General features: G+C 38.3%; 1 protein-coding gene across 1 annotated transcript; it reads left to right on the plus strand.

Annotated features, from left to right (window-relative positions):
* Positions 1-24,391: 24,391 nt before the first annotated feature.
* On the plus strand, positions 24,392-25,493 carry LOC143266160 (uncharacterized). Its single transcript, XM_076541792.1, has 3 exons — positions 24,392-24,744; positions 24,828-24,992; positions 25,206-25,493. The coding sequence occupies exons 1-3, from the start codon at positions 24,715-24,717 to the stop codon at positions 25,491-25,493; spliced, it is 483 nt and encodes a 160-aa protein (XP_076397907.1). The 5' UTR covers positions 24,392-24,714.
* Positions 25,494-26,774: the final 1,281 nt, after the last annotated feature.

Consider the following 26,774-nt stretch of genomic DNA (forward strand, 5'->3'; position numbering starts at 1 on the left):
AAGATTTGATTTTGCTTTGGTATATGCACTATATGATTTAAACTTATATTTAGTCTAGCTGTAAGAATTTCGGTGTGTATGAAATGAGATAATGAGTTGTTTGCCTGAGTCCGATTGAATGCTACGTAGCGTTTGCGAGAGGATGTTTAGATGATCGCATCGAGTGTCGCGTTGGGTGTCCGAGTTCGAGGAATGATTCCGGGGGAGAATGCGTCAGCGTGCGTGGGGATGAATGTTTTTTCGTGCGAGTCAGTTCATCACTGTTTGCGGAAGCGAATGATCGAAGACCATCTCTGTTAATAAAGCACGGAAATGTTAAAGGTGGAAAATTGAGATTTCTATTTTCCCTGAACAGTTGAATTACGTGATGCGCGCAATGCAATGCGCAGTGTCATACCTTTTCCTGAAAATTGTACGCAGTTACCGACAGTTTTGTATTTTCATCGACGTTGTAGGTAATGTGGCCAAAATCGCGACAACATGCGATGCTATCCTCAGAAAGTGAATTTATGCAATTTTCGAGACGTAAGATCAAAAGTACGAAACCGGACCTCTCTCTCGCACATCGCCTATACGTGCATGCGCCGCTATGTGTTAGTATACAAGCACAGTTACTGCGGGATCCTGCCCTTAAATACATAAGCTTGATACATAACATACTGTAGGTAATACATAGTTTAATACTGTCGGTAACTATTTTAGCGGTGGGTAATTGAATTGAGCATTGAACTGCCATATCAAACAGAAAAAACTCTTCCCGGGATGTTACAGCTTCCCCCTTATGTAGGTCTCTTGTCCTCAAGAGACTTTTGTTTCACGAATTTGGAAATTATACATTTCGTACAGCGGCAATTATCCTCGCTGTTCCTCGCTGATGGAGCACCTCGCCCAAACAGCCATAGCGATTTCCAGTATTTTCGCCTCGGGTCTTGAGGATTATCTATTTGTTTATATTCCTTGAACGGGGGATCGGGTATTTCAATTTCGATCAATTTCCACTTATGTAACGTCCCTGGTACTAGACTCAGGTATTTTACAGCGCTTATGAAGCAAAGAGCGGCTTTTGCTTATTAAGCGACTCGTTTTTACTATAACTAATTATAGAAGAATGTGGGATCGTGGTGGCGTGTGGTTAAAGAGTGAAATCTACAGGTTAATACCTTTCATTTATTAGGTTTATTCAAATAATGATGAGAAAAAGAGTTATAATTATCAATTACTTTAGTAAATATAAAAATGTATATGTGACTGAATTCTATAAGCAAATTGGAGTATAATAGACTCGTTGTTGACGCAAATCGCAGAACGGTAGCTAACTACTTCAATTACGCGGTTTTATAATGATATACGCAACGCAAGAAAATAACGCAATTTATAATGCAAGAAAATAACGCAATTTACGATGGATCTAGATCCTAACAAAACTGACAGAACAATATTTGGTTAATTACAAAACTCTAAACTTTGTATTAAACGTGGAACAGTTACTCCTTATTTGACTCTAAACTAATTAGTTCATGGCCCTTTTTGTCAGAGCACAAATCGACACCCAAAACCTGATCGCTTAATTGGGGAGCCTGCGTTAGCTGGCTACTAGAACTACCCAACGATGCAAGAATCAAGTGACCGACATGTGACCAACAGGCTTGCAAATAAAATGATTCGACTTTAATTATTTATTGAAATTACTGAAACGACACCCAAAAGACACGGGCTTCAGAGACCAAGCCGCTCAATGATGGGGAGCCTGCGTTAGCTGGCTACTAAACTACCCAGAGCGAACTCCGAGAATCTGACGGCGAATTAGTAATTCAGGAAAATAAGAAATATGTATGAGCGACTGGCGAGCTCTCGTTGATGTCTTAGTTTCTTCTGGGGCTGAGCATAGCACTCTCTTTACGGAGTTTCAGATACAAGACCGTTTGAACGGGGAGCCTGCGTTAGCTGGCTACTAGAACTACCCAGCGATCGAGTATCCAAATGGCTGATACCCGCTGTCCAGTCAAAACTAAGAATCTTGTAGGCTCTTACCAGTTAAAACTGCTCCAGTTAGTTGCTTCCAAGAGGTCCGGCACGTTGTACTTCCAAGATTGTTCTGCGCTCGCAGCCGCTGCTGCACGCCCTTTTATACCCAGAGAATCATGGGTTCTTCCCGCTCAAAAAGTAGTTATTATTTTATTACGCTTTATTTAGTAGCAAATATATTTTAGTTTGATTAATAAAAATACGCTTTGATTTATTATTAATTAGTTTTTCACAAGTTTTCCCGTTAAATCGTATTTTTAATAATTGTTAGATACGCAAATTATAAGTGTTTTAATAGAAGAAATAATTAATCGCAAACAATACATAAAATAATAGCTAAAAATATAACGCAATTTATAATGAGTGAATAATTAATAATATATATAATATAAACATTTAAATAATAATTTATAATGACTCTGTTTCGAAGTATATCTTCTGTCTCTTTCTAACTAACGCGCGCGCCATCGATCGGTGATCTACTCTAAACAATGTTGCACGCGTGAGCTAACCCCATCCCATTACCACGCGAATTTTTATGGTCGGTAATTTGCGGTCGGTAATATAATAGAAAAAGATAGAATTAAACTGCTTCTCTATTTATCGGCTGGATGATGTACCCGGGGACGTTACACTTATTAGTGGATTCTGATAGAATTGAGCTTTATTTAATATGTATCATTACATTTATTTATACTTCACACGACACGTGTCTGATAGGCGGGATAGAGCGACACGAACTGCACGAACGCACAATGCCCTCCGAGACACCAACGCATCGAAGACAAAACACGACGCACGACCAGTGACGTACACGCCGAATATCCTTTCTTTCACTCCCCCTTTCGGCAGTGTCACAATGTAAATTTCCGCAATTACCTTTTAATTTTAATAAGGTTAATACAATTGTCATGCTTTGGTTTACTCAACGCTTTAGTTAACACATCTGCGGCCATTAACTCGCTACATTTATATTCTAAAGATATTTCTCCTGCTTCGTAAACCTCTCTTGAGAAATGATATCTAATATCTATGTGCTTAGATCTACCGTGGTGTACATTTTTCTTCGTTAATTGTATCGCGCTTTGATTATCGCAGAATACTGTCGACGGTCTCTCCTTCTCACAATTCATTTTCATATGCTCAAGCAATCGCCTCAAATACAATAATTCTTTCACTACCTCAGACAACGCCATGTACTCGGCTTCCATGGTTGACAATGCCACCGAATTCTGCCTTTTTGATTTCCAACTTATAGGTCCATTCGCGAACATAATTACCATTCCGGAGCACGACCTTCTGTCATTTAAATCGCCTGCCCAATCGGTATCTACATACGCGTACAGATCTTTCTCCGATTTTTCATATACTATTTTGTAATCGCTAGTGCCTTTTAAGTACCTAATAACTCTCTTTGCTGCCTTCCAATGTTGTACACCAGGGTTTTCACAATATTTACTCAATTCACTACTCGCATAAGCTATGTCAGGGCGTGTAACATTTGCTAAATAAACTAAACTACCCACTAACTCTCTATATGGTTTTTCTTTCATAATTTCCCTTTCTGTTTCTGTTTTAGGCTCCATTTCTTTCGTTAATTTCATGCCTAGTTCAAACGGAGTAGCTACTGGATTTGCGCAATTCATACCGAACCTATTCATTACATCTTCAATGTATTGTTTTTGCATTATACTGATCTTACCTACAGGACCATCTCTTTCTACAGAAATGCCTAATATTTGTTTGACAGGACCCATATCTTTCATTTTAAATTCTGCACTTAATCGTCTTTTTATAGTCTCTAAATTGTTCTTATTTGCACACGCTATCAATAAATCGTCTACGTATATCACTACCACAGTTATTATGCTGCAGTTCTCACACACATACACACATGGGTTCACTTCGCTGTTTTCAAAACCTATAGATAATAAGAACTCATTTAAACGCTTATACCATGCTCTGCCTGATTGTTTCAAACCGTAAATTGGCCGTTTAAGCTTGCACACTTTGTCACCTTCACCTTTTACATCACACATGTTTGGCTGTTCCATGTACACTTCCTCTTCTAGGTTGCCTTGAATGTACGCTGTCGCGACATCCATCTGATGTAGGTGCATCTTTTCTTCCACTGCCAGCGCAAACAACATACGAATAATCTCATATCTGGCTACAGGTGCATAGACTTCTTCATAATCTAGACCATACTTCTGTTCATGGCCTCTTGCCACAAGTCTGGCCTTGTATCTCACTATTTGGCCATTCTCATCTCTTTTAATTTTAAAAACCCATTTGTTGGTGAGCACACGTTTATTTTCTGGTCTTGTTACAAGCTCCCATGTATTGTTTTCTCTTAACGCTTCCATTTCTTTTTCCATAGCATCTAGTCATAATTGCTTGTCGTTTCTTCCAAGAACTTCTTCAACCGTTTGCGGCTCCACTATTTCTGCTATGTTTGCCTCATGGTATATTTTTCTTGGCCTTCCCACATTTCCAGTTTTCAATAATTTGGTTCTTCCTCGTGCTCTTTTTGGCGAATTGCGTACCTCTTCTACAGCAACTTCAAATGTTTCTTCCTCGCTGGTTATTTCCCTAAATTCACCTTCTTCTTGCTGTTCAGGCGCGTCTTCTTCTCGTTGAGGTACATCTTCTTCTGTAATGTCCTGTGGATCAAGTTTGATTTGTAAGGTTTCCTCATTTCCTGTAAATACTTCTGCTTGATCATCTAATACGGACTGGGGCTGATTGTTCTCAAAAAATCGTACATCACAACTTTTTATCACTGTCTTTGTACCTGGATACCACAGACTGTACGCTTTCGACTCTGGGGAGTATCCAACCATAACACACTTTTGTCCCTTAGCTTGGAACTTTCCTGTTCTTCGATTCTTGATCAATGTGACTGCTCCGCTTCCAAACTTGCGAAGGAAACCAACATGTGGCTTTCTCCCAGTCCAGGCTTCAAATGGAGTCATCTTCTCCAAGGCTTTTGTTGGACATCTGTTTCTTAAAAATGCAGCAGTATTGACTGCTTCAGCCCATAGGCTTTGAGGTAAACCTGCCTCAATCATGAGACATCTTGCCATTTCAACTAAAGTCCGGTTTGCCCGTTCGGCTACACCGTTCTGTTGTGGTGTGTACTGTACTGTCAGCTCTCGTTTTATTCCTAATGATTTCAAATAAGCAGTAAATTCACCAGACGTATATTCCTTACCATTGTCTGTTCTCAATGTCTTGACACGATGACCAGTTTGTCGCTCCACTCTGCTTACATATTCCTGAAAGACTCGCAAAGCATCTGACTTCTGCTTTAACATAATTACCTCACAGTACCTTGTTTTATCATCTATGAACGTAATGAAGAACCTTGCTCCGCCAAGTGAGGGACAGCTCATAGGACCACATATATCAGAGTGTATTAATTCCAACACTTCACTCGCTCTTCTTGTCGATGGAGGGTGTGGACTCTGATTTATTTTGCCTTTCGCACAAGTTTCACAATCGTTTAACGAGTCTAACAACGTTTCCGACAACCCACGCACCATATTTTCTGCTTGCAGTCTTTTCAAGTCACTGAAATTTAGGTGTCCAAACCTGCTATGCCACTTCATTGTTTCACCAGTTTTTCTACATTCTGCCACTTGTGCAACGTGGCTGTGCTTATCGATTATTCTATATAAATCACCTTCGCGCTTTGCAATCATAGCCACTGTTCCATTCTTTCGACGCACTGTTGCAATGTTTCTTCCAAAATTTACTGAGTAACCACTTTCAGTAATTCGAGCCACGGACACCAAATTGTTTCTGAACTCGGGCACATATATTGTATTTTGCAAGTTTATATCATTCACATACTTTCCTAATCCACTTACCCGCAGTCTCACATTTCCGATTCCTCTCGATTCGAGCGAACGTTTTGTAGCTGTGAATACTTGACTGTTATATCGTTCATCAAACTGTTCAAATTTCCCGCGATCATTGCACATGTGCTTCGTCGCACCACTGTCTAAATACCATTGTCCTCTTTCGCGTGATTCTGTACTCAAAACCACTTCAACCAGCATGGCTTCACCTTGACCATATGATGGTTTCTTCTTTGGAATTGTCTTCGTTCGGCAATTCACTGCTATATGCCCCTTTTTGTTGCATTTGAAACAAGTTGAATTATAGCTCGACTGTTTGAGGTTATGTTGCGTGCGCGCATGCTGCTTTCGCACCCAATTCTGCTCTCTCGGTTTTGAACTTTCTTTGAGTAAAAAGGCATTATTTTGATTTTCATCTTGCTGAATTTGTTCATTTTGTCTTGCTTCTTGTTCTACCAACTTGACTTTCAAAACATCCATCGTTGGCACATCGTCTCTCGACTCGATCGCGACGCAGAAACTGGCATACTGCGTCGGTAATGCATTCAGCAACATTATCGACAGGAGTTCTTGCGGTATCGTGATGCCCGCTTCTTCCAACTGTTCCGCTTTACTTTGAAATGCAGTAACAAACTCCGCCATACTTTGATTGTCTTCTTTTTTCAATTTATATAGCTGTTTATATAATACGGCCTTTCTTATTGGCCCCTTTGATTCGTGTAGCTCTTCTAAAGTCGTCCATGCTTCTCGAGAGGTCTTGGCCTTTTTTACGTGGTTTAACTGTAGACTGGACACACCGAGGATGATTTGCGCCAGAGCCTTTTCATCTTTATTTTCCCACTCACGTGCATTTGCTTCCGTCTGCTCTACTTTTCCGCTAACATACTGCCATAAATCATTCCACACTAATATACTCTTCATCTGTATCTTCCACGATTCATAATTCGAATCTGTTAGTTTTTCTATGGCGTGGTTTCCATGCGTGGCCATTTTACCTTCTTTTCTTTTTCTTTTCTACGCGTCGTTTTACTTGAATTTCCCGCACACTCACTCGATTTTTATTAACCGCGCAGGGGTAGCGTTCCCTGGGCCCATAACCTGATAGAATTGAGCTTTATTTAATATGTATCATTACATTTATTTATACTTTACACGACACGTGTCTGATAGGCGGGATAGAGCGACACGAACTGCACGAACGCACAATGCCTTCCGAGACACCAACGCATCGAAGACAAAACACGACGCACGACCAGTGACGTACACGCCGAATATCCTTTCTTTCAGATTCCTCCTGAATTAAATGGAAATTATAGACTATTTAGTTATATATGTGCGTATTTTGATATATTTTTGATTTACCTGGTTTAAATTCTTCCTCATTTTAGCTTTTAGATTTCTCAAGAGTACTTTCTTTCCTGCTCTTCTCGACATTTCGACAATAACTAATATGGCGTCGTTTCGTTTGTCGAAGTATTGTTAGAGTATATAGATATGGCGCGTGTTTAATATATGTATATTATATGTTTCTTTTTTTTTCTTTTCTTTTCCGCTTTACTAATTTAATTGTACGGGTAACAATAATATTATACACCAATATTTACAAAAGAAATAAACAAAAATTTTTATTTAATTAAAAAAATATAAACAAACTTCTTTCCTTTCCATATATATATTCTCACCGGTCAAATGATATAAACAAGATAACGCGTGGTCCGAAGGTTATAAACAAGATAAGCCGAAAGCGTAATGTTGTACGATGGCACAGCACCGTACAATTTAGGGTCGCTATACCTGTCACATCATTAACCTCGACTCTTAAAAAGGCAATAGAAAAATACATTTTAGCATCCATCATAAAGCAATCCTGAAGTCATCCGTCCTAATCCCAATCCGCGTACCGCTATAGACCCATCATAAAATTTCCGGAAAAACCCGAAAAGTACCGTTTCCCTTGGCATCCCTACTGCCACCTTTTTTCCTCCACTCCTTACTTCCACCCTTGCAAATTTCCAGGGCTCCTAACCCAATGAAAACTCCAAAATTTCCTCTTTTTTACATAGTACCTTCCTCCTCTTCCCATCATCCCACCACAGACACCTTCTCAAAAAGTTTTCCTTTTTTAGAGTCACACCGAAACACATCAGAACAAATCCACCATCAGAACATATCAAACCATCAGTACACAGTTGTAATCATTATAGTTAAGAGTTAGTTTAAAATAAATTAAGTGTTGAGTTTAAAAAAAACACCATCAACCTTTTACCACCATTCAAAAATTGTCCTCACGACATTAAGTTGCCGTCGAGCACAGCGATCGAGTAGGAACTCAAGTTATATTTTCATCTACCACCATCCGAGTTCGCGATCGTACAAACGTAATTAGAAGATAAGGAAGGTATAAAAGACGAAGCAGGCTGGCGCGCGCGACTTTATTATAAACTGACCATCGAGATGTAAAGATTTAAGATTTGAGTATTAATAACCAGACAGTGTGTCATTCAATAAAAACCATAACGTAATATTGTAATAAGTGTGTCGTGTTTAAGAAATAAAATAAAGTTTTTAAAATATATATATATATATATTACATATTTTATAGAATTTTATGCGTCAAAGCGTATTTCTCCATTTTCGTATGATATATTGCGCAGTTCAATTATAGGATATATATCCTCAGTGTTTAACAGGACTCCTGCGTTGAACGCTTCCTCTTTTTCGTCGTTAAAGTGGAAAATCCTGTTGAAGCATTTAGTGCAGGCCAGTGCGGGTTTTATTTCCGCGAGCTTCACTCTGCATCTCATACATGTAATTTTTCTCAAGACTCTGTCTTGTTTAATGTAATTATGGGTTCCTATATGTACATAAAAATATATATATATATTAGATTATATTATTTTCGTTAAAATAATAATAGAAGCTTGAGTCTTGCATGTAATTCACCATTGCTCCTTTGCTTCGAAGTGTGCTTCCACCACGCAGTTTAAGCACAGGCGTCCGAGATTTGGATCATATTTATAACTGAATGCTAGTTTTTTGTCCTCTACGCACAAAGCATTTAAAATATATTGAGCTTTTCGATTCGGATCCATTATTTATACAAAAGTAATTTTCTTCTCGGGAATTCTCCTTTTTCCAGAGCATACTTTTATACGTCTTATACGTTTACAATGCTTTCGCGTTCTGACGCTACTTGTTCAGCCACACCCCTTAGTTGCCAAATGTATTATAAAATTAGCTATTGTAAAATAAAGCGCGGTAAATTTAAATTATTCCACTCTTGTTTGCGCGCACGCTCATCTTTCTATCGATTCTCGATCCCTCATTGGTAGGTGGGCCGTCTTAATGCGATCCTTATGAACAATTCGCCTTTTGTTTCTCCCACCGACTGGCAATTCTACATTATTTTCCTCTATGGTTCTTGTAATTTTGTAGGGACCAGAGTTCTCCTTCTCTAATTTATTTTTCCGTGGTGGGTTAAGAAGAAATACGTCTTCAGCTGTTTCATATTGTATAGGTCGAATCTTTTTGTCATAGTAATATTTCTGACGATGTTTTGACAATTTTAAATTATTTCGCGCAGTGTTCCGAAAATTGTGTAATTTTGTGATGAGGTTGTCTACATAATCTGGGTATGTACATTAGGGTGGCCCTTATTTTTCGATTTCCGATTTTTTTTGGTCTCATCCCCTAAAATTTTAACACTTGATGAAAATATGATAATGTCAAAGTTTCAGCATGATTAGATAACAGGAACTCGTGCCGCAATCGAATTGAAGTTTTCAAATTTGCACGATTTCAGGTTATCGTCGAATATGTTAGTGACCTTTTATGTTAAAAGTCTCAGCGAATATTTTATGATGAAAATACAATTTTTTATATATATAATTTTAGTGTTGGTGTATGATTTTCAAAAATATACTAAAAATTACTGAATGTTACCGCTAATGTTAGTATGAATCTCATTCTGTAGTTGCTGAAGCGGTCATCCCGAATACGAAAACTAATCGCCTATTCAGTTAGCCATTAGAGATCTTATGTAAAATGAAACAAAAATTTCGGTATTAAAAAAATGTATAGTAGGTGCTCTGCATTGTAGATATACAAAAACATTCCCGGCACTGGTGAATATTACCGAGTTTTACCTGATCAAGGGATCAGATAAGAAGTACCGCTTTTTAAAAAATTTCAAAAAGTTTGGCCTAAGATTAATTTATCCAATTTTAAAACAGGTATACAAGATTCTTATGTTTATGGAAAACTCCAGGATATAGAAGAAAAAATAAATTTTTGCTTGTACCATTTCCGACCAATGCAGCCGAGAGATAATTACAAAGAACTTTTGGAGTCGATGATAATTTTTCTTGGCGGATCTCTTCCACGAGGAAATACTTTTCATGTTCCTGGAGCGTTCCATAATGATAGGCGTATGGCTAAAGCAATTTACGTACGAAAAATTTATTTATTCCGACAAGAATTTTGATTGGATAGTAACGAAATAATAGGGATAAGTGATATATGTATTCTTTCAGTTAATTTATATATTCAAGCCTGGATTAATGCACCAATTCCTGTAAGAGCGCCATTAGAAGATCTAAAATTCCTACAAAATCTATAGCTGTATTCTATAATTGATAATAATATTGCTAGAATAGGAATATGCAAATTTTCTAACGATTTATGGTACCTTGCATCTGAGAACGTGGCATTATCTGTTTTCGATGAAATAATATCAGTGAACACATAAAGGAAAATGATTAAGGCTCTAAAAAATGACAATACGGAACATTCAGTAAAGATACGTGTAATACTTCCGGAAAACGAACAAAATTATGTAAATATGAATATTGATATCTTCATTTCTACTGAATCCAAAAATGACTTAACAGGTACAATATACCCACAGATTTCTTAGAAAAAGACCCTTCTTTGTGGAAAAATGATATTTCATATCAAAAAGGTTGGGAAATTGCAAGAAATTTAAAAGTGGTAAACGATACCGCTGAACGTGGTATTAAACTTATATCTGAATATAATAATCTGTTGACCAAAAATGAAGAAGAAAAACAATACATTTTACAAGTAATTGATATTAGAAAAGTTTTTATCCTAACGTAAGCAAATCTACATTAACACAGAATATGTATTAAACGCTACGTACAATTTAATAATAGGCTAATTTATAAGACATAACTGAAATTCCATTGAAGAATATTTTGCTTATAAGTATTTAAAAAAAAATTCGTTTATAAGTGCTAATACAATGGAAATTATTGGAAAATTTATCAACTTTCGTACAAATTATATAGAGCTCCCAGTTGCCCAGCCGTCACATTCTTCGGTAACTTAAAAGCTACGTTACATATGTGTGTAAATATATTGTAAGTAAATATGTAAATATGTATGCGTTGTAATTGTATGTAAATGCTAGTAATACACGTGTAAAAAATTATATTTTCATTATAAAATATTCACTGATACTTTTAAAATAAAAGGTCACTAACATATTCGACGATAACCTGAAAGCGTACAAGTTTCAAAACTTCAACTCGATTGCGGCATGGGTTCCTGTTATCCAATCATGCTGAAACTTTGACATTATCATTTTTTCATCAAGTGTCAAAATTTTGGGGGGTGAGACCATGAAAAAATCGAAAAAAAAATCGAGCTCTAGCTAAGGGCCACCCTAATGTACATATTGCTTCTTGAATTGGAAAGTTTGATGGCTGCCGCGCTTTTCTTCCGTATACCAATTCGTGAGGCGTAAATTTAGTTCCTTCGTGTATACTCGTGTTATATGAGAACATCGCCTGTGGTAACCAATCATCCCATTGTTTTTCTTGCGTGAGGAAATGTTTTAAATATGCTATTAAAATTTGATGGCTTCTTTCTAGGGACCCGTTTGACTGAGGATAAAAGGATGAAGTTCTGTACGTTTGAATATGAAATATTTTTGCCAGCTTTTTCATCAAGGTACTCATAAAGCATGTCCCTTGGTCTGTCAAGATTGCTTTGGGGCAACCAAATTTACAAATGAAGTGTTCGGTAAATGTTCTGGCTACATCTTCTACAGTTATTGAGACAATGGGTGCTGCTATGGAATACTTAGTTAATTTGTCCTGGATTGTCAATATGTAGCTGTGCCCTTTTGAAGCTAAAGGTAATGGTCCTAGTATGTCTAATGAAACTTTGTCGAATGCGTCCAGTGGGGTGTCTGTAATGACCATTGGTTCTTTATTTTTAACGCGTACCAACTTATTCCTTTGGCAGTCGATACAAGTTTTAATAAAGTCAGCTATGTCCATTTTCATATTTTTCCAGTAGTAATTATCTCTAACGCGGTGGTAGGTCTTTCTAATTCCCTTATGTCCCCCAATGGGTGTAGTATGCTTTTCCTGGATAATGGGAATTCTCTCTTCGAATGACGGAGTCTTAAGGGCAGGATCCCGCAGTAACTGTGCTTGTATACTAACACATAGCGGCGCATGCACGTATAGGCGATGTGCGAGAGAGAGGTCCAGTTTCGTACTTTTGATCTTACGTCTCGAAAATTGCATAAATTCACTTTCTGAGGATAGCTTTAGCACCGTTAGCTATCCACAATATCGCGCTGCTATCGATTTTACGTCAATAAACATCACATTCTGAATAAAACGAAAAATTCTTCGGACATACACGTGAGACAGACATAGATTTTGACAGTCAAGATGGTCGCTCCTAGACACGTTGCGCCGTATTTTCGCTTTTACGCAAAATTTAGAGATTTACTCACCGAAAACGATAGCAGCGCGACATCACTATAATGGTACGATGTCGGGTTGGTCCATTTTTTGTCAATTTATCACTTCTGAAAGACGTAAGATCGAAAATACGATTTTGCACACCGGCGCCTGTTAACGATGTTCCGCCATGCAATTATGCACTACTCAAAAAAATTAAGGGAACAAAAAAATTCCTTAAAATTTTAGGTCATTTTCAGATTGCTGTATCTCCGTTGGTATTAATCACAGAAGAATTCCAGAACAGTCATTTTGAAGCTTCAGGTCTCTAGTTTTCGGCCTTTAGTCTCAAGAGTATTTTGCGCCTATTTTCATTAACAAAATATGCAAAAAATCACGATGAAAAAATTAAAAATTTTTTTTTCTTTTTTGTACGGTTTGCACTGACGCAGATAAATTTTTTTGAATAATGCCATTTATAGGGCGCTATTCTTTGTTTCTTCCCCTATAATTTGCATGTCCAGAAAGTCGATTTCGACGTTTGGTTACAAAGTTATGAGCTACCAAAGCAAAAATGACGCTTTTTCCTTTGATAGTCATTATCTCATGAACCCAGCATCGAACAAAAATTCTGAATACAGTTCCAGAAAGCAGAGAGTATACCCTTTAAGATGGCTATCTCAGTTTTTCACTAAATGTTTTCTTTTTATGCTTAATATTGATGTAAAAAAACGTCAAAAAACGGTGTTTTTTCCTCAAATTACAAAAGTTACGATATCTTTATAAATAAGTATTGTAATGATTACGCCTATGTTTTTTTTAAGCTCATATTGCCCACTAAATGTATGCGAAGTTTCAAATCGCTCCGATTCGTTGTTCCCTATGACCCAATGGATCAAACTTTGACATTTGAACGAAAAGAGGTAAGGAAACGTCATTACTGTTCCGATACGCGACTAGTGCGCTTGATGGATAAAAATGTTTGTGCCTTTACATTTACCGGTACTATTGTGGAATTTTTAAAGAATGCTTTGATTTGAGAAGATCGGGTTACGCTTTCTCTTGTGTGTGAAAGTTAGTGTGTATGTGTGCCGTGTATATGCAGGTATGAATGTGTGCGCGCGCATTTTAAATTAACAAATTTAAAATTTACTTAAAAATTCTTGCTTACGGAATAAAAATTTTATAAAATTTTTTATTTGATTATGGCTCGACGTCATTTGAGTGAGGCGGAAGTTGCCCGTCTCGTAACCCTCGTCGAGGGGGGCTATCGTTACCGCGAAATCGGGAACATGATGGGTATAAGTCTGTCGGTCGTTTGTCGAACTTATGCACGATACCAACAGACTGGCAGATACGGCCGACGTCCAGGTCAAGGTCGGGCACGTATCACTACCCCAAGAGATGATAGGGCAATAGTAAGACACGTAAGAGTTGAACCCTTTGCCCATGCGGATGCTATTGCCCTGCGATTTCGAAACCGCCGCCATCAACAATCTCAGCGCACCATTTCAGGTCAAACTGTTCGAAATCGTTTGAGGCAGGTTGGATTACGAGCGAGACAACCTGTTCGCGTACCAATGCTTACGCCTAGACATCGCTGCAATCGTTTAACGTATGCACGTCAGCACGTCAATTGGCAGACACGCCAATGGAACAATGTGTTGTTCACAGACGAATCGAGATTTTGCCTCCACGGAAACGATCGGCGTCCTCAAGTTTGGCGTTATCGCGGAGAGCGAAATCGTCAGAGAAACACTGTTCCTGTAGCAGCGTATAATGGTGATTCGGTAATGGTTTGGGCAGGTATTTCGCGGTTTAACCGGACGCAATTGGTAATCGTACGTGGTAGGTTGAATGCTAGCCGGTATATCAATGAAATTTTATGTCCACATGTCCTACCTTTTCGTCAACGAATTGGAAACCGATTTCGATTAGTCCAAGATAATGCTCGGCCACATACAGCGAACATTACAAGACGGTTCCTGTCGCAACACCGAATTAATGCGCTACCACATCCAGCAATGAGCCCAGATCTAAATCCAATTGAACACGTTTGGGATATGATGGGACGTCGATTGCGAACGGAGTATCCGCATTTAAGGAATTTACGTGCGCTGGAAAATGCGCTCCTTCGAATTTGGGACCAAATTCCACAAACCATGATACGGCGATGCATTAATATGCGTGAACGATTGCAGGATGTGATTAACAACCGTGGTGCTAATACTAGGTATTAAATTTTAAAGTCCTTGAATTTTTATTAAGATAAGAAAATTACACCCACGCGCACAAGACATTGCTGCAGGTGCTCATACGTGCACGCGCCCACATTCGTATACGTGCATATACACAGCACACATACAAACAGACTCACACAACACAAAAGGAAGCGTAAATCCAATCCTCTCAGACAAAAGAATTTTTTAAAAATTCTGCGATAGTACCAGTAAATGTAGAGACACAAACTTTTTCCCTAACCAACGGATTAATCGTGGATTGGAGCAGTAATGACGTTTCCTTACCTCTTTTCGTTCAAATGTCAAAGTTTGATCCATTGGGTCATAGGGAACAACGAATTGGAGCGATTTGAAACTTCGCATACATTTAGTGGGCAATATGAGCTTAAAAAAAACATAGGCGTAACCATTACAATACTTATTTACAAAGATATCGTAACTTTTGTAATTTGAGGAAAAAACACCGTTTTTTGGCGTTTTTTTACATCAATATTAAGCATAAAAAGAAAACATTTAGTGAAAAACTGAGATAGCCATCTTAAAGGGTATACTCTCTGCTTTCTGGAACTGTATTGTTAGAAAATAAAGTTTTAAATGAAAATTTAGGTTCAATAAATAACTTCCACGTTTCTATTTCACTTTCGTTTATTCGGTACTATTGTATATAAACAACTGTTCGCTTCGATAGCTCAACACAGAATGAATCTTCGCCGCTACCTGCCGCGAAGGGTGTTCTCTACCCCTCGTCGCGCTATGGCCGGTTATCCTGTTGATAAGCATTCCTCACTACTGCCTACCGTCCTTATTCCAACACGGCCTCTCCTGACTGCGGCGCGTCCTCGCACGCTTCTTCTTCCGGTTGCATCAAGGAGTTGTATGTGTGATTTGACGGGCCTGCAACAACACCGTCCTCGGGATCTTTATTATCATTTGAAATACCATTATCAGCATGGATTAACCAATTTCAGCTCCAACTGAGCATTCCTGTACGATTAGCAACCCCTTGAATTAGCAAGCAACTTTAAAAGCAGAGCCCTCAGGTTACTTCACAAGTTGTTGGGGTTAAGTCCTCAAAACATCCAGAAACCAACTTCTCAAAATGTCCTTTAACCAAAGCAAAGGAGTAGAGCCCTCGGGATACTCCCAAGACAGAGCCCTCAGGATGTCTCAAATCGTCACACAATGAGCAGAGCCCTCGGGATGCTCCAAAGGAAACAAAATCATCTTTCATCTTGCTCATACTCACGCTCAAATTAACCAGTGCTTGTATCTTGTGAGGACTCGGCCTAACCTGACCGTTTCTTGGCAAAACACTCCTGAACCACATGCCCCAACTTTTTACAAAAAGAACAAGGCTCTTGTCTTCGTGTCCGACTATTCGAACTCGTTGCTTTGGATACCACAGGGATAGTTCGAGAAACGCTACCAGCATCCGCAACAGTGGCATTTTCAACTCTCATTCGTTTGGGCAGTTATATTGTTTATGTCCGTATCGGCCGCATGAAAAACATTTACTTCGAGAATCACAATCACGTTTGTGCGGCACTTGAGATTCTGAATTACGACCACTTACTCCACGTGGTCGTGCACTACTTGACGTCAACGGTTTTATGTAGCTAGAAAAGAAATTTACTAAATCATCAGGAGTTAATTTTGCATTTGTCCGGTTGCCCGGATTTGAGGATCAGTTATTCCTCGTATAATTATGGCCACAATCAATTCATCACTTAAACCCGTCACAATCCGCAGACGTAGTAGTAATCGGCGTGCATACTCCGCATAAGTGGAGTAATGATCAGAATTAACTTTCATCACGTCGAATAGTATATTTGCAATGTCAATTCTTCGCGGACACAATGCTGCAAAATCTTTTTTAAAATTCGACCAGCTGCGACCATTAGTTACCCATTCGTTTAACCACGAACGTGCGTCCCCTTTCAAACAATTACCGATGCGCGATAAACATTCTCTATCGTCCCATTTATTTAAAGCACAAACATAGTCCACTTCGTTGCACCATACCTGAAAGTCATTTAATGCCGGATCAAAATTTGAAATATAAATATGATTCGACCTTTCAGGGATGAAATTGAGAGCATTCATGATCCGGTCAGTCATATCACTCACTGCATCCGAACATGGCATTGAATTTGTGTGTGCAACAGACGTTGCAATAGGCACAGGTGGCGCTGCACCTAATAATCCACTATCCGCAGTGTCCTTATTAGAATTCCTCAAACCTGAACTATCCTCCAGCACAGTCAAACGTTCTAAAATTGCTTGAAGTTGTTGTTTCACGCTTGAATTCGGCGCACTACTGCGAGGCCTTCCCGCTCCTGTTCGAGTAGGAGAAGACATTTCACCGACAATTAATACACACACACTCACGTAGAATCACTTAAGAAAAAGAAAATAAGACACTGAAAAATGTATCCCACTTCTGATGTTAGAAAATAAAGTTTTAAATGAAAATTTAGGTTCAATAAATAACTTCTACGTTTCTATTTCACTTTCGTTTATTCGGTACTATTGTATATAAACAACTGTTCGCTTCGATAGCTCAACACAGAATGAATCTTCGCCGCTACCTGCCGCGAAGGGTGTTCTCTACCCCTCGTCGCGCTATGGCCGGTTATCCTGTTGATAAACATTCCTCACTACTGCCTACCGTCCTTATTCCAACAGTATTCAGAATTTTTGTTCGATGCTGGGTTCATGAGATAATGACTATCAAAGGAAAAAGCGTCATTTTTGCTTTGGTAGCTCATAACTTTGTAACCAAACGTCGACATCGACTTCCTGGACATGCAAATTATAGGGGAAGAAACAAAGAATAGCGCCCTATAAATGGCATTATTCAAAAAAATTTATCTGCGTCAGTGCAAACCGTACAAAAAAGAAAAAAAAATTTTTAATTTTTTCATCGTGATTTTTTGCATATTTTGTTAATGAAAATAGGCGCAAAATACTTTTGAGACTAAGGGCCGAAAACTAGAGACCTGAAGCTTCAAAATGACTGTTCTGGAATTCTTCTGTGATTAATACCAACGGAGATACAGCAATCTGAAAATGACCTAAAATTTTAAGGAATTTTTTTGTTCCCTTAATTTTTTTGAGTAGTGTAGTTTCACTATTATCCACTTGAAGCGCTTGTAGTATTAGTCGCACGTTGTCGCGGTTTCGGCCAGATTACCTACAACGTCGATAAAAACACGAAGCAGTCGGTAACTGGATATAAAGAACTGCATGAAAAAACGACGCGAAGGCATCGTTGCCGGATTGTTACGCTGTTGCCATATCTATCAATCTATTTTTAGATGTCAAGCAACTTGTAGGAATACGGGCTCGAGCCAAGTTTCCTAATTCTAGCGAGCGCAACCCGAGAAAAGAGGGAGGGGATGACCGAAAATGCAATTGAACGAAATGAAACATCCCATACATCAGTCGATAGCATATCGGAAAAAAGACATCTCATAACAAGTTTTAACCCCCTATCTCAACCATGGGGGCAGTAAAAGGGAAAAAACGAAATTTCGGTTTTTGGCCTATTTTGCTTCTTTAATCTCGTACAAAAATTCTGAAAAAATTGTAGAACATTGAGATTCACATAGCGCATATTATAGAATTTTTCCAGATTTTTACGTTGCAAATTGTAGTTGTAAAAATTGAAAAACCGCATTTATTAATTTTGCGTCGTATGTTACGTGCGGGAAGCGCGCGTATAAAGCCGCGAAGATTGTATGCCCTAATAAAATTAATTGTTAACAGGACTTAATGTTTGTGGATGCGGAGACACGCTAGTCCCATACGGGCTCTTTCACAAGATCGCAATGTTTAGAAGAAATGACGGAGGCAAATAAAAAAATGTAATTCAAAATAATTAAAAGATACAAAAGATTATATTTTGTAAAATATGACGCGAATAGAATGGTAGTGTATATAATATAATGTGAATTACAATGAACTGAACAAAAATATTGTAAATATCCGAGACGCGTAATTTCAAAATAAACCTATAATCCAGTGAGGGAAATCCCGAAGTTAAATAATTACCTACTGAATTTACTTTCCGAAAAATTCATAAAATAGCTAGAAGAATAAAAGAAACAACTCACCGAAATATTTGTACTTAAATGAATTTAAAATTTAAGAACTCCCTTTGCAAAATGTGCAATGACGGCTGCGCCTGGTTCCTGGGAAGAAGATGCACACATGTAAGGATTCAACCAATGAGAATTTTGAAACTGACCAATTGCTGAATTCAAATAAACTATAAAATAAAATTATACTTTAAAAATTAAAAAGAATAAAATTGAACATAATTGAATGGAAAAATAAAATAATTAATTGAATTGAAAATTTATCGTGATTATATAACATACAAATTTAACGTGATTATTTAACACGAAAGTTTTACGTGAAGATAGAGTCTTTGTCTGAATTTTGCACTTTAATTCAAGAACAAACTCGTCTCTAAACCACTTTACCGACTCCCGACACGCACCTCGCGATGATACACCGAAGAGTGTCGCAACTTGTACCTCTCGGAGAAGACCAGAGTGGGCCTAGTCCGAAATTGTTTATGTTGCATTGATATGCGCCTAACGAATTAGACTGTGAGGCCAATGTGCGTTCCTCCCTTGTCCAGCTCTTATCTTCCTCTCGTTCTATATAGTTCTTTCCTTTACTCCTGAGTTATGGATTGTTAACTAGCTATTGAATAATTTCCGATTATTACAATTAATTGCGCTCGGTACCGTGACTATTGTAGACCTGATTGACGTATAAATACTTCCAATAATGGTATAATGAAATACTATGGACAATTTATATAATATTGTAAAGTTACAAGGACAATTTCTATTGCAATTTTATATTGCGTCGCGGGTCCTCGAGGAACATTCCAGAACGCTCGGCGTTATCGAACCACACGAGTGTGAATTTCGTTTATGTTTGGCGGTTCGCAGAAGTAAGACGATCTAAGAATTTGGTCGTAGGACCACGTTGATTTCAAGGAAGGAATGTGTGATATTAACAATCTTAGTTTAGTCGCCAAATATAGTCTACCTAATAACATAAAAGACCGTTACTGCGTTCGATCAGGGTGTTCCCAGAATACAATACGCATTATCGATGCACAACCGGTCGGTCAAAACTACAAATGAAATTTTAAAAAATATTTCTGTTCGGAACATAACAGGTATCCGCTTATATTCAGAAACGTAAAATGATACTGCAACAGCGTTATATGCGAAAACGGTAGGACTCTAGCCTTGTAATTGATGGGTATTTTTAGACGCAGGATCGAAGAATCCACGCTTGTATGAAACCCTTACTTTTTTCATGTTATATGTTTTTCATTTTATTTTTCGTAACACTTTTAATATGGGTTGGGTTAGGTAATATTATCCATAATAGTTCCAGTATTATATACTATCGTATGCGCTATTACATATAATTTCTTTTTATTTATGGATATAGAAACGTATAATGACGCGCTTTCCTTCCGTTTGCGGACTTCCCGCCTCGTTGGCCTCGGGGAAAGTGGTGCGGTGCGGGAGGGTGATCGCGAGACATCGCGAATTTTAGAGTGGACTAGAAGTTTTGGATATATTCCCTATATTTTTCATAACTGAAAAATATGAATTTGGAGTGGGATTTGAGGAAACTGAGGGAAGGATACTAAATATATATTAGCATTCTCCAGCGCATTTTGTAAAATCATTGGAGTCAATTAGCCGTCGCTATTTTGTCTTCCAACGATTTATGAATGGGAACGATGTTCATTGTGGATGAGGTCACGGAGTTGGGAAGGCGAGGATGCTGAAAGGAGAATGAAGTTGGCGGTATAATTGGTATGAATTGAGCGTAAAAAGAATGAATGATTCGGTGATTAATAAATGGAGACATTTCTTGATTTGAAATATTTTATTTTATTAATATTTTTATTTATTTTATTAATATATAATTATGCAAATATTATTATAATTATCTGTTTTGATTTATTATGAAATAATTTTTGTTCATTCCCCCTCTGTTGCGGCCTCCGCGGCTACCAATGTGCCACCACTGTCTCTCAGTTCCACCACTGTCTCTCGCCTCATCCCCGTTCCTCAGTTCCACCACCATCTCTCATTACGGGTACGGATATTACTTCACAGTATGCTTTGCAAAATACGATTGAAACACATCGTAAAATTTTGCAGTGCACGTACAGACTATTATTTAATATTTTTTTAAGTGTAGTGTTTAGTGGTTTAGTTTTTTTTTTTTTTAGTTTTTTGTATTATTAAGTGTTTAGTGTTTTAGTGTTTAATATCAGTGTTTAGTGTTTATTAGTTTAGTGTTTAATATTAGTGAAACACTCCAGTAAAAATGAGTGCAACAAATTACAAAATCAGTGCAGACAATACTTCAAGTTTGAAGAAAACGGAAAAAAGAAAATTATACGCTTCGGCGAGGAGGTACTCCAAAAAAAGAGGGATTCCTAAACGACGTCGCCCTTTACAACTTGCTGAGGAATATGAAAATCAGCCGTCAACGTCCGATGGAAGAACATCCATGTTAAAACCATGGAAGGAAATGCCAACAGGGCAAAATGAAGGAAATTCAGAAAGAACCATGCCAGCAGGGGCTTCAGATGGCGAAAGCGATAGCTGGATCATAGAAGAAGTAACCGCAACTCGGCCAGAAGAAACGTCATCTTTTTCAAGCGGATTGAACATCGTAAACATGCAGCACATGTTTGACGAAATGAAAAAAATAAGCCATCATGCGGATAATAGGGAAGACTGCGGGATAAAATATTTGGAAATAACTGGTATACAACAGTCGGGCTTGAAGACTACCCTGAACGTAGTGTGCATTATGTGCCACTACGAGGGGAAAATTCACAGTCAACCCGACGAAGTTGAAGAAATGGATGTAAACCGTAGTGCCGTGGCTGGAGTAATGTTTACTGGGGGTAGCTACGCGCAAATGGAAGAATTTTTGGCATCAATGAATATAAAATGTATGTCGAAAAGACAATTTATGACACACCACGACGAAATAACAAATTCGTTGATTGCCGCTGCAGAAGAAGAAATGATAGCAGCGGCTAAAGTAGAAAGACAATTGGCTCTCGAAAGAGGTGACGTTGTTCCAGAATCTGGAATCCCGCACATTCCCGTCATCGCCGATGGGAGTTGGATGAAGAGGTCTTATCGAACCGGTGCATATAATTCTGCGTCGGGCGTTGGTGTAATAGTTGGATATTACACCCGAAAAGTTTTATTCATTGGAGTACGCAATAAGAGATGCAAAATTTGCGAATGTGCTGCAAGAGAACAGAAAGAAGCACGAAAACACGTATGCTTTAAAAATTGGAGCAAGAGCCGAGCATCCACCGCTATGGAAAGCGATGCCATCGTAGAAGGATTTCAAACCAGCGTCGAAAAGCGTAGATTAACTTATTCCACGCTAATCGCTGACGGAGATAGCAGCGTATACAAAAAGATTATAGATGCAGATCCGTATAACACAGAGATTCGTGTAAAAAAAATTGAATGCACGAATCACTTATTACGGAATTTCTGCAGAAAAATGAAGGAAATCGTTAAAAAAACAACAGCAGGTACATTGAGGAAAGCTGTGGAAAATAGCATTCGACGAGTGCGAACGGCAATTGTGAAAGCCGCACGATATAGAAGCAACGAAAGTGTGTCGACCTCTACAAAAATTAGAAATTTATACTGTGATATTTATAATGTGCCAAGCCACGTATTTGGCGAACATGCAGAATGTAATAAAATAAATTACTTCTGCGATGGAAAAAGCAAAGAAAATGAAACAAACATCGTCCCGCAGTTGAAGAGTATGGGAGTATACCAGCTCATGAGGGAAATACTTCAGCCGCTAACATCTCATGCGGAAAGTTTATTATACAATTGTAACAACAATTCCGTAGAGAGCTTCAACAACGTCCTTGCCAAATACATCGGTGGGAAAAGATTAAATTTCGGCCAAAGAGGATCGTACACGGCAAGATGTGCTGCTGCCGTGTTACAGTACAACACCAAGGAACCATTGTCGCGATTAAATAGAGCGATGAAAAAGAAACCGCCCCCAGTTTTATCGGACATGGAAATAAGAAGAAAGAAGAAAAATGAAATAAATGCTGAGAAAAGAAAGGAAACGGAAATCGCGGCACGCGTACGGAAACAATTCCACTCTGAGAAAGATACTGATTATGGAGAAAACGCTGCAAAACCCGATATGGACATAAATATTTATAAGTTGCAGCAAGAAAAACATATGGAAATGCTCCGTAATTGGCAAGAAAAGAAGGATGCCATTCAAATAGAAACCATCGGACAATCGAAAAATCCGCAATGGTACATGTACAAATCGAAACTTCTAACAGCATCGAATTTCGCAAGTGTATGCCGCCGAAGAAGTGGAACATTGTGTGGCAACTTGGTGAAAAGATTGATATATCCAAAAATTATTAATGTACCTGCAATTAAATACGGGCAAGAGTGCGAAGAAATTGCCCGTGAAGAATTGAAGAAATATACAGGGAAAGATATTAAAGAATGCGGAATCTTCATTGACAGATCCCATTCATTCATAGGAGCATCGCCGGATGGTATCATCGATAAAGAGGGCATAGTGGAAATAAAGTGCCCGAAGACAGCAGATAATTTGTTGCCAGAAGAGGCAATCAAAACAATTCCATCTATCCGGCGGATATTTGAAAATAATGTGGGTACTGCGTTAAATAAAACCCATCAATACTATTACCAAGTCCAAGGTCAGCTGCACGTAACAAGCAGATCCTATTGCATATTTTGCATTTGGACAAGAAAAGGAATAAAATGCGTTACTGTCGAAAGAGACGACGAGTTCTGGAAAAATCAGATGGAAGCCAAATTGATTCAGTTTTACAGTGAGTGTATGCTACCGGAATATGTAGACAGCCGGTATAACAGGGGTATGTCCATTAGAGAACCCCAATTTATAATGGATGAAAGAGAGCGCTTGAAAAAGCGAAAAAGGTCCGCTACAGAAAATGACGAAGACGTTGCAAAGTTCCGACGTCGGATTGCGCTATAAAGTGCGGTTGCAGACGCCGGCCCGCACGCCCTTCGTGGGTGTGCGCCTGTTGACTTGTTCACGGGGAGAAAGTATAAAAATAAAAAAATGTTGCAACGATCCGGCGTCAGACAAAAGTCCAAAGTGCAGTTACAGACGCCGGCCCGCACGCCCTTGGTTGGCGTGCGCCTGTTGACTTGTTCACGGGTTGAAATTATAATTATCTTATCTTTTCTGTTTCATTTCATCCCATCATGATGGAAGAAGCCCACCACCTTCTCATGCGTTGCAGGTAATGTAAGCTTTTCAAACAAAATGTAGGATTTAGTTTTAATTATTACAAGTCTTTGGTAAAAAATAAGCTGTAGATTCCATAAAATAAAATTTTAAATAATAGTCGATATAATATGAGCAATAATAATTATGTATTTATATTATTTTATCTGTTGCAGATACTTCGTAAATAAAGAACGCGAGCCAAGCAGCGACGTGTAACAGCTGATCCGTCTTTTGGGGTCAATGGCCTGAGACAGATTCTCCCACCACCTGCTTGGGCACGCGACATTGGAATAGGTCAGTGTGGTAAGGCAAGTATAACGGCCAAGAGTAGTGAACATAGACGCGAAAAAGGCGAGAGAGAAAATAAGAGAACAAGGACGTATTTTGCAGAGCATACTATGATGTAATATTCATACCCGTAATGAGAGATGGTAGTGGAACTGAGGGACAGTGGTGGGATGGATAATTGCGAATCGCGGCATCGATCGTCGATCCAGCAATTGCAAATTGATTATGGACGGCATACGAGAAGGTATTCAAAAAGTAAGTAGTTTGCGTATAATGACACGCATACGGTATCTTACTAGTGTTAATTACATTACAATATGTAAATTATTTATTTCTAGATGGAAATAATTACGAATGGAAAAACAGGAAGGAAGGAGGAGAGAAGAGAAAGAAATGAAGAAGAAACAGAAGTAAAGGAGGAGAAAACAGAAAAGAAGGAAGAAACGGAAAGGAAAGAGGAAGGAGGAAAAAGCGAAGAGGGTCGAGGACTTTCCGGTAGCAAAGTAAGTAATGTATTTCACATTTATTTATTCCGATTTATTTCCTTACGATAAATTATGTATTGGCAAAAAATTATTATAATTAGCACACTGAATTGTGAAGTGTGTGTGCATGGCATCCATGTTGCTTCACGAACGAATTCGTAAAGAAACGAAGTTGTTTTACATTTTAATTTAGTTGTTTTAATATTTTACATTTTAATTTTTCTGTTTCAGATTCGAAAAATAGTAAAGCGACTGCTCCGTTACGAGCAAAGAAATAGAAACCATAGCTACTGGGGTCGAGGCCGTGGCGGAGGATGGCAAAGAGGCGGCCGCGGCGGAGGATGGGAAAGAGGCGGCCGCGGCGGAAGATGGCAAAGAGGCGGCCGCGGTGGAGGATTGCAAAGAGGCGGCCGCGGCGGTGGATGGCAAAGAGACGGCCGCAACAGAAGATGGCAAAGAGGCGGTCGAAGTGACGAAATGAATAAAAACTACTTTATAATCAACCAATGGAGAAAATAAAATAATTTTATTCGTATATTATTGTCTATTTACATTCGGTATCCTTCCCTCAATCTCCTCAAATCCGACTCCAAATTCATATTTTTTAGTTATGAAAAATATATGGAATAAAGATATCCGAGATATAAAGAATATAAAAATCATATTTTTTTACAATATTTTTAATATTTGTAACTTTAAAACACGTAATGTAAGACCATTTTTTATATTTCTAGATATGGGCAAAAACAAATGAAGTGCGCTTTGCGTGTCTGAATATGCATCATCTCGATCCAATGTTTCAGTTACAGTTTTCACGCGATTACCCGCCCTCCCCCCCTTTTATAATAGATTTCCAAAAATTCTCAAGAACTTCTAATCTACTCGAAAATTCACGATGTCTCGCGGCCGCCTTCCCGCACCGCACCGCTCTTCCCGAGGCCTACGAGGCGGGAAGTACACAAAGGGAAGGGAAACGCGTCGTTATACGTTTCTATATCCATAAGATAAAAAGAAATTATATACAATAGTATATGTGATAGTATATAATACTGGAACTATTATGAATATTACCTAATCCAACCCATATTAAAAGTATTACAAAAAATAAAATGAAAGACATATAACATGAAAAAACTAAGGGTTTCACACAAGCGTGGATTCGATCCTGCGTCTGAAAACACCTATCGATTACGGGGGTAAAGTCCTACCGTTCTCGCCAATAATGCTGTTGCAGTATTATTTTAGGTTTCTGAATATCAGCAGACACGACGTAAAATTAATAAATGCAGTTTTTCAATTTTTACAACTACAATTTGCAACGTAAAAATCTGGAAAAATTCTATAATATGCGCTATGTGAATCTCAATGTTTTACAATTTTTTCAGAATTTTTGTACGAGATTAAAGAAGCAAAATAGGCCAAAAACCGAAATTTCGTTTTTTCCCTTTTACTGCCCTCATAGTTGAGATAGGGGGATAAAACTTGTTGTGAGATGTCTTTTTTCCGATATGCTATCAACTGATGTATGGGATGTTTCATTTCGTTCAAGTGCATTTTCGGTCATCCCCTCCCTCTTTCCTCGTGTTGCGCTCGCTCGAATTAGGATACTTGGCTCGAGCCCGTATTTCTAAAATTTGCTTGACGCCTTAAAATAGACTGATAGATATGGCAACAGCGTAACAATCCGGCAATGATGCCTTCGCGTCCTTTGTCTGTCAAAAGTTGGTTGGTAATAGGAATAGGAATAGGTGGATAATAGAGTTTAGATATATTTGTAGATCTAGTCGATAGATGACGCAA

The sequence above is a fragment of the Megachile rotundata genome, unplaced genomic scaffold, assembly GCF_050947335.1.
Source record: "Megachile rotundata isolate GNS110a unplaced genomic scaffold, iyMegRotu1 scaffold0057, whole genome shotgun sequence".
NCBI lineage: Eukaryota > Metazoa > Arthropoda > Insecta > Hymenoptera > Megachilidae > Megachile > Megachile rotundata.

Excerpts from the sequence above, each read along its gene's own strand:
- LOC143266160 (XM_076541792.1), top strand. The coding sequence starts at position 24,715 with ATGGACGGCATACGAGAAGGTATTCAAAAA. Across the intron at positions 24,745-24,827 it reads TACGAGAAGGTATTCAAAAA|ATGGAAATAATTACGAATGG; the intron begins GTAAGTAGTTTG and ends ATTTATTTCTAG. Across the intron at positions 24,993-25,205 it reads GAGGACTTTCCGGTAGCAAA|ATTCGAAAAATAGTAAAGCG; the intron begins GTAAGTAATGTA and ends TTTCTGTTTCAG.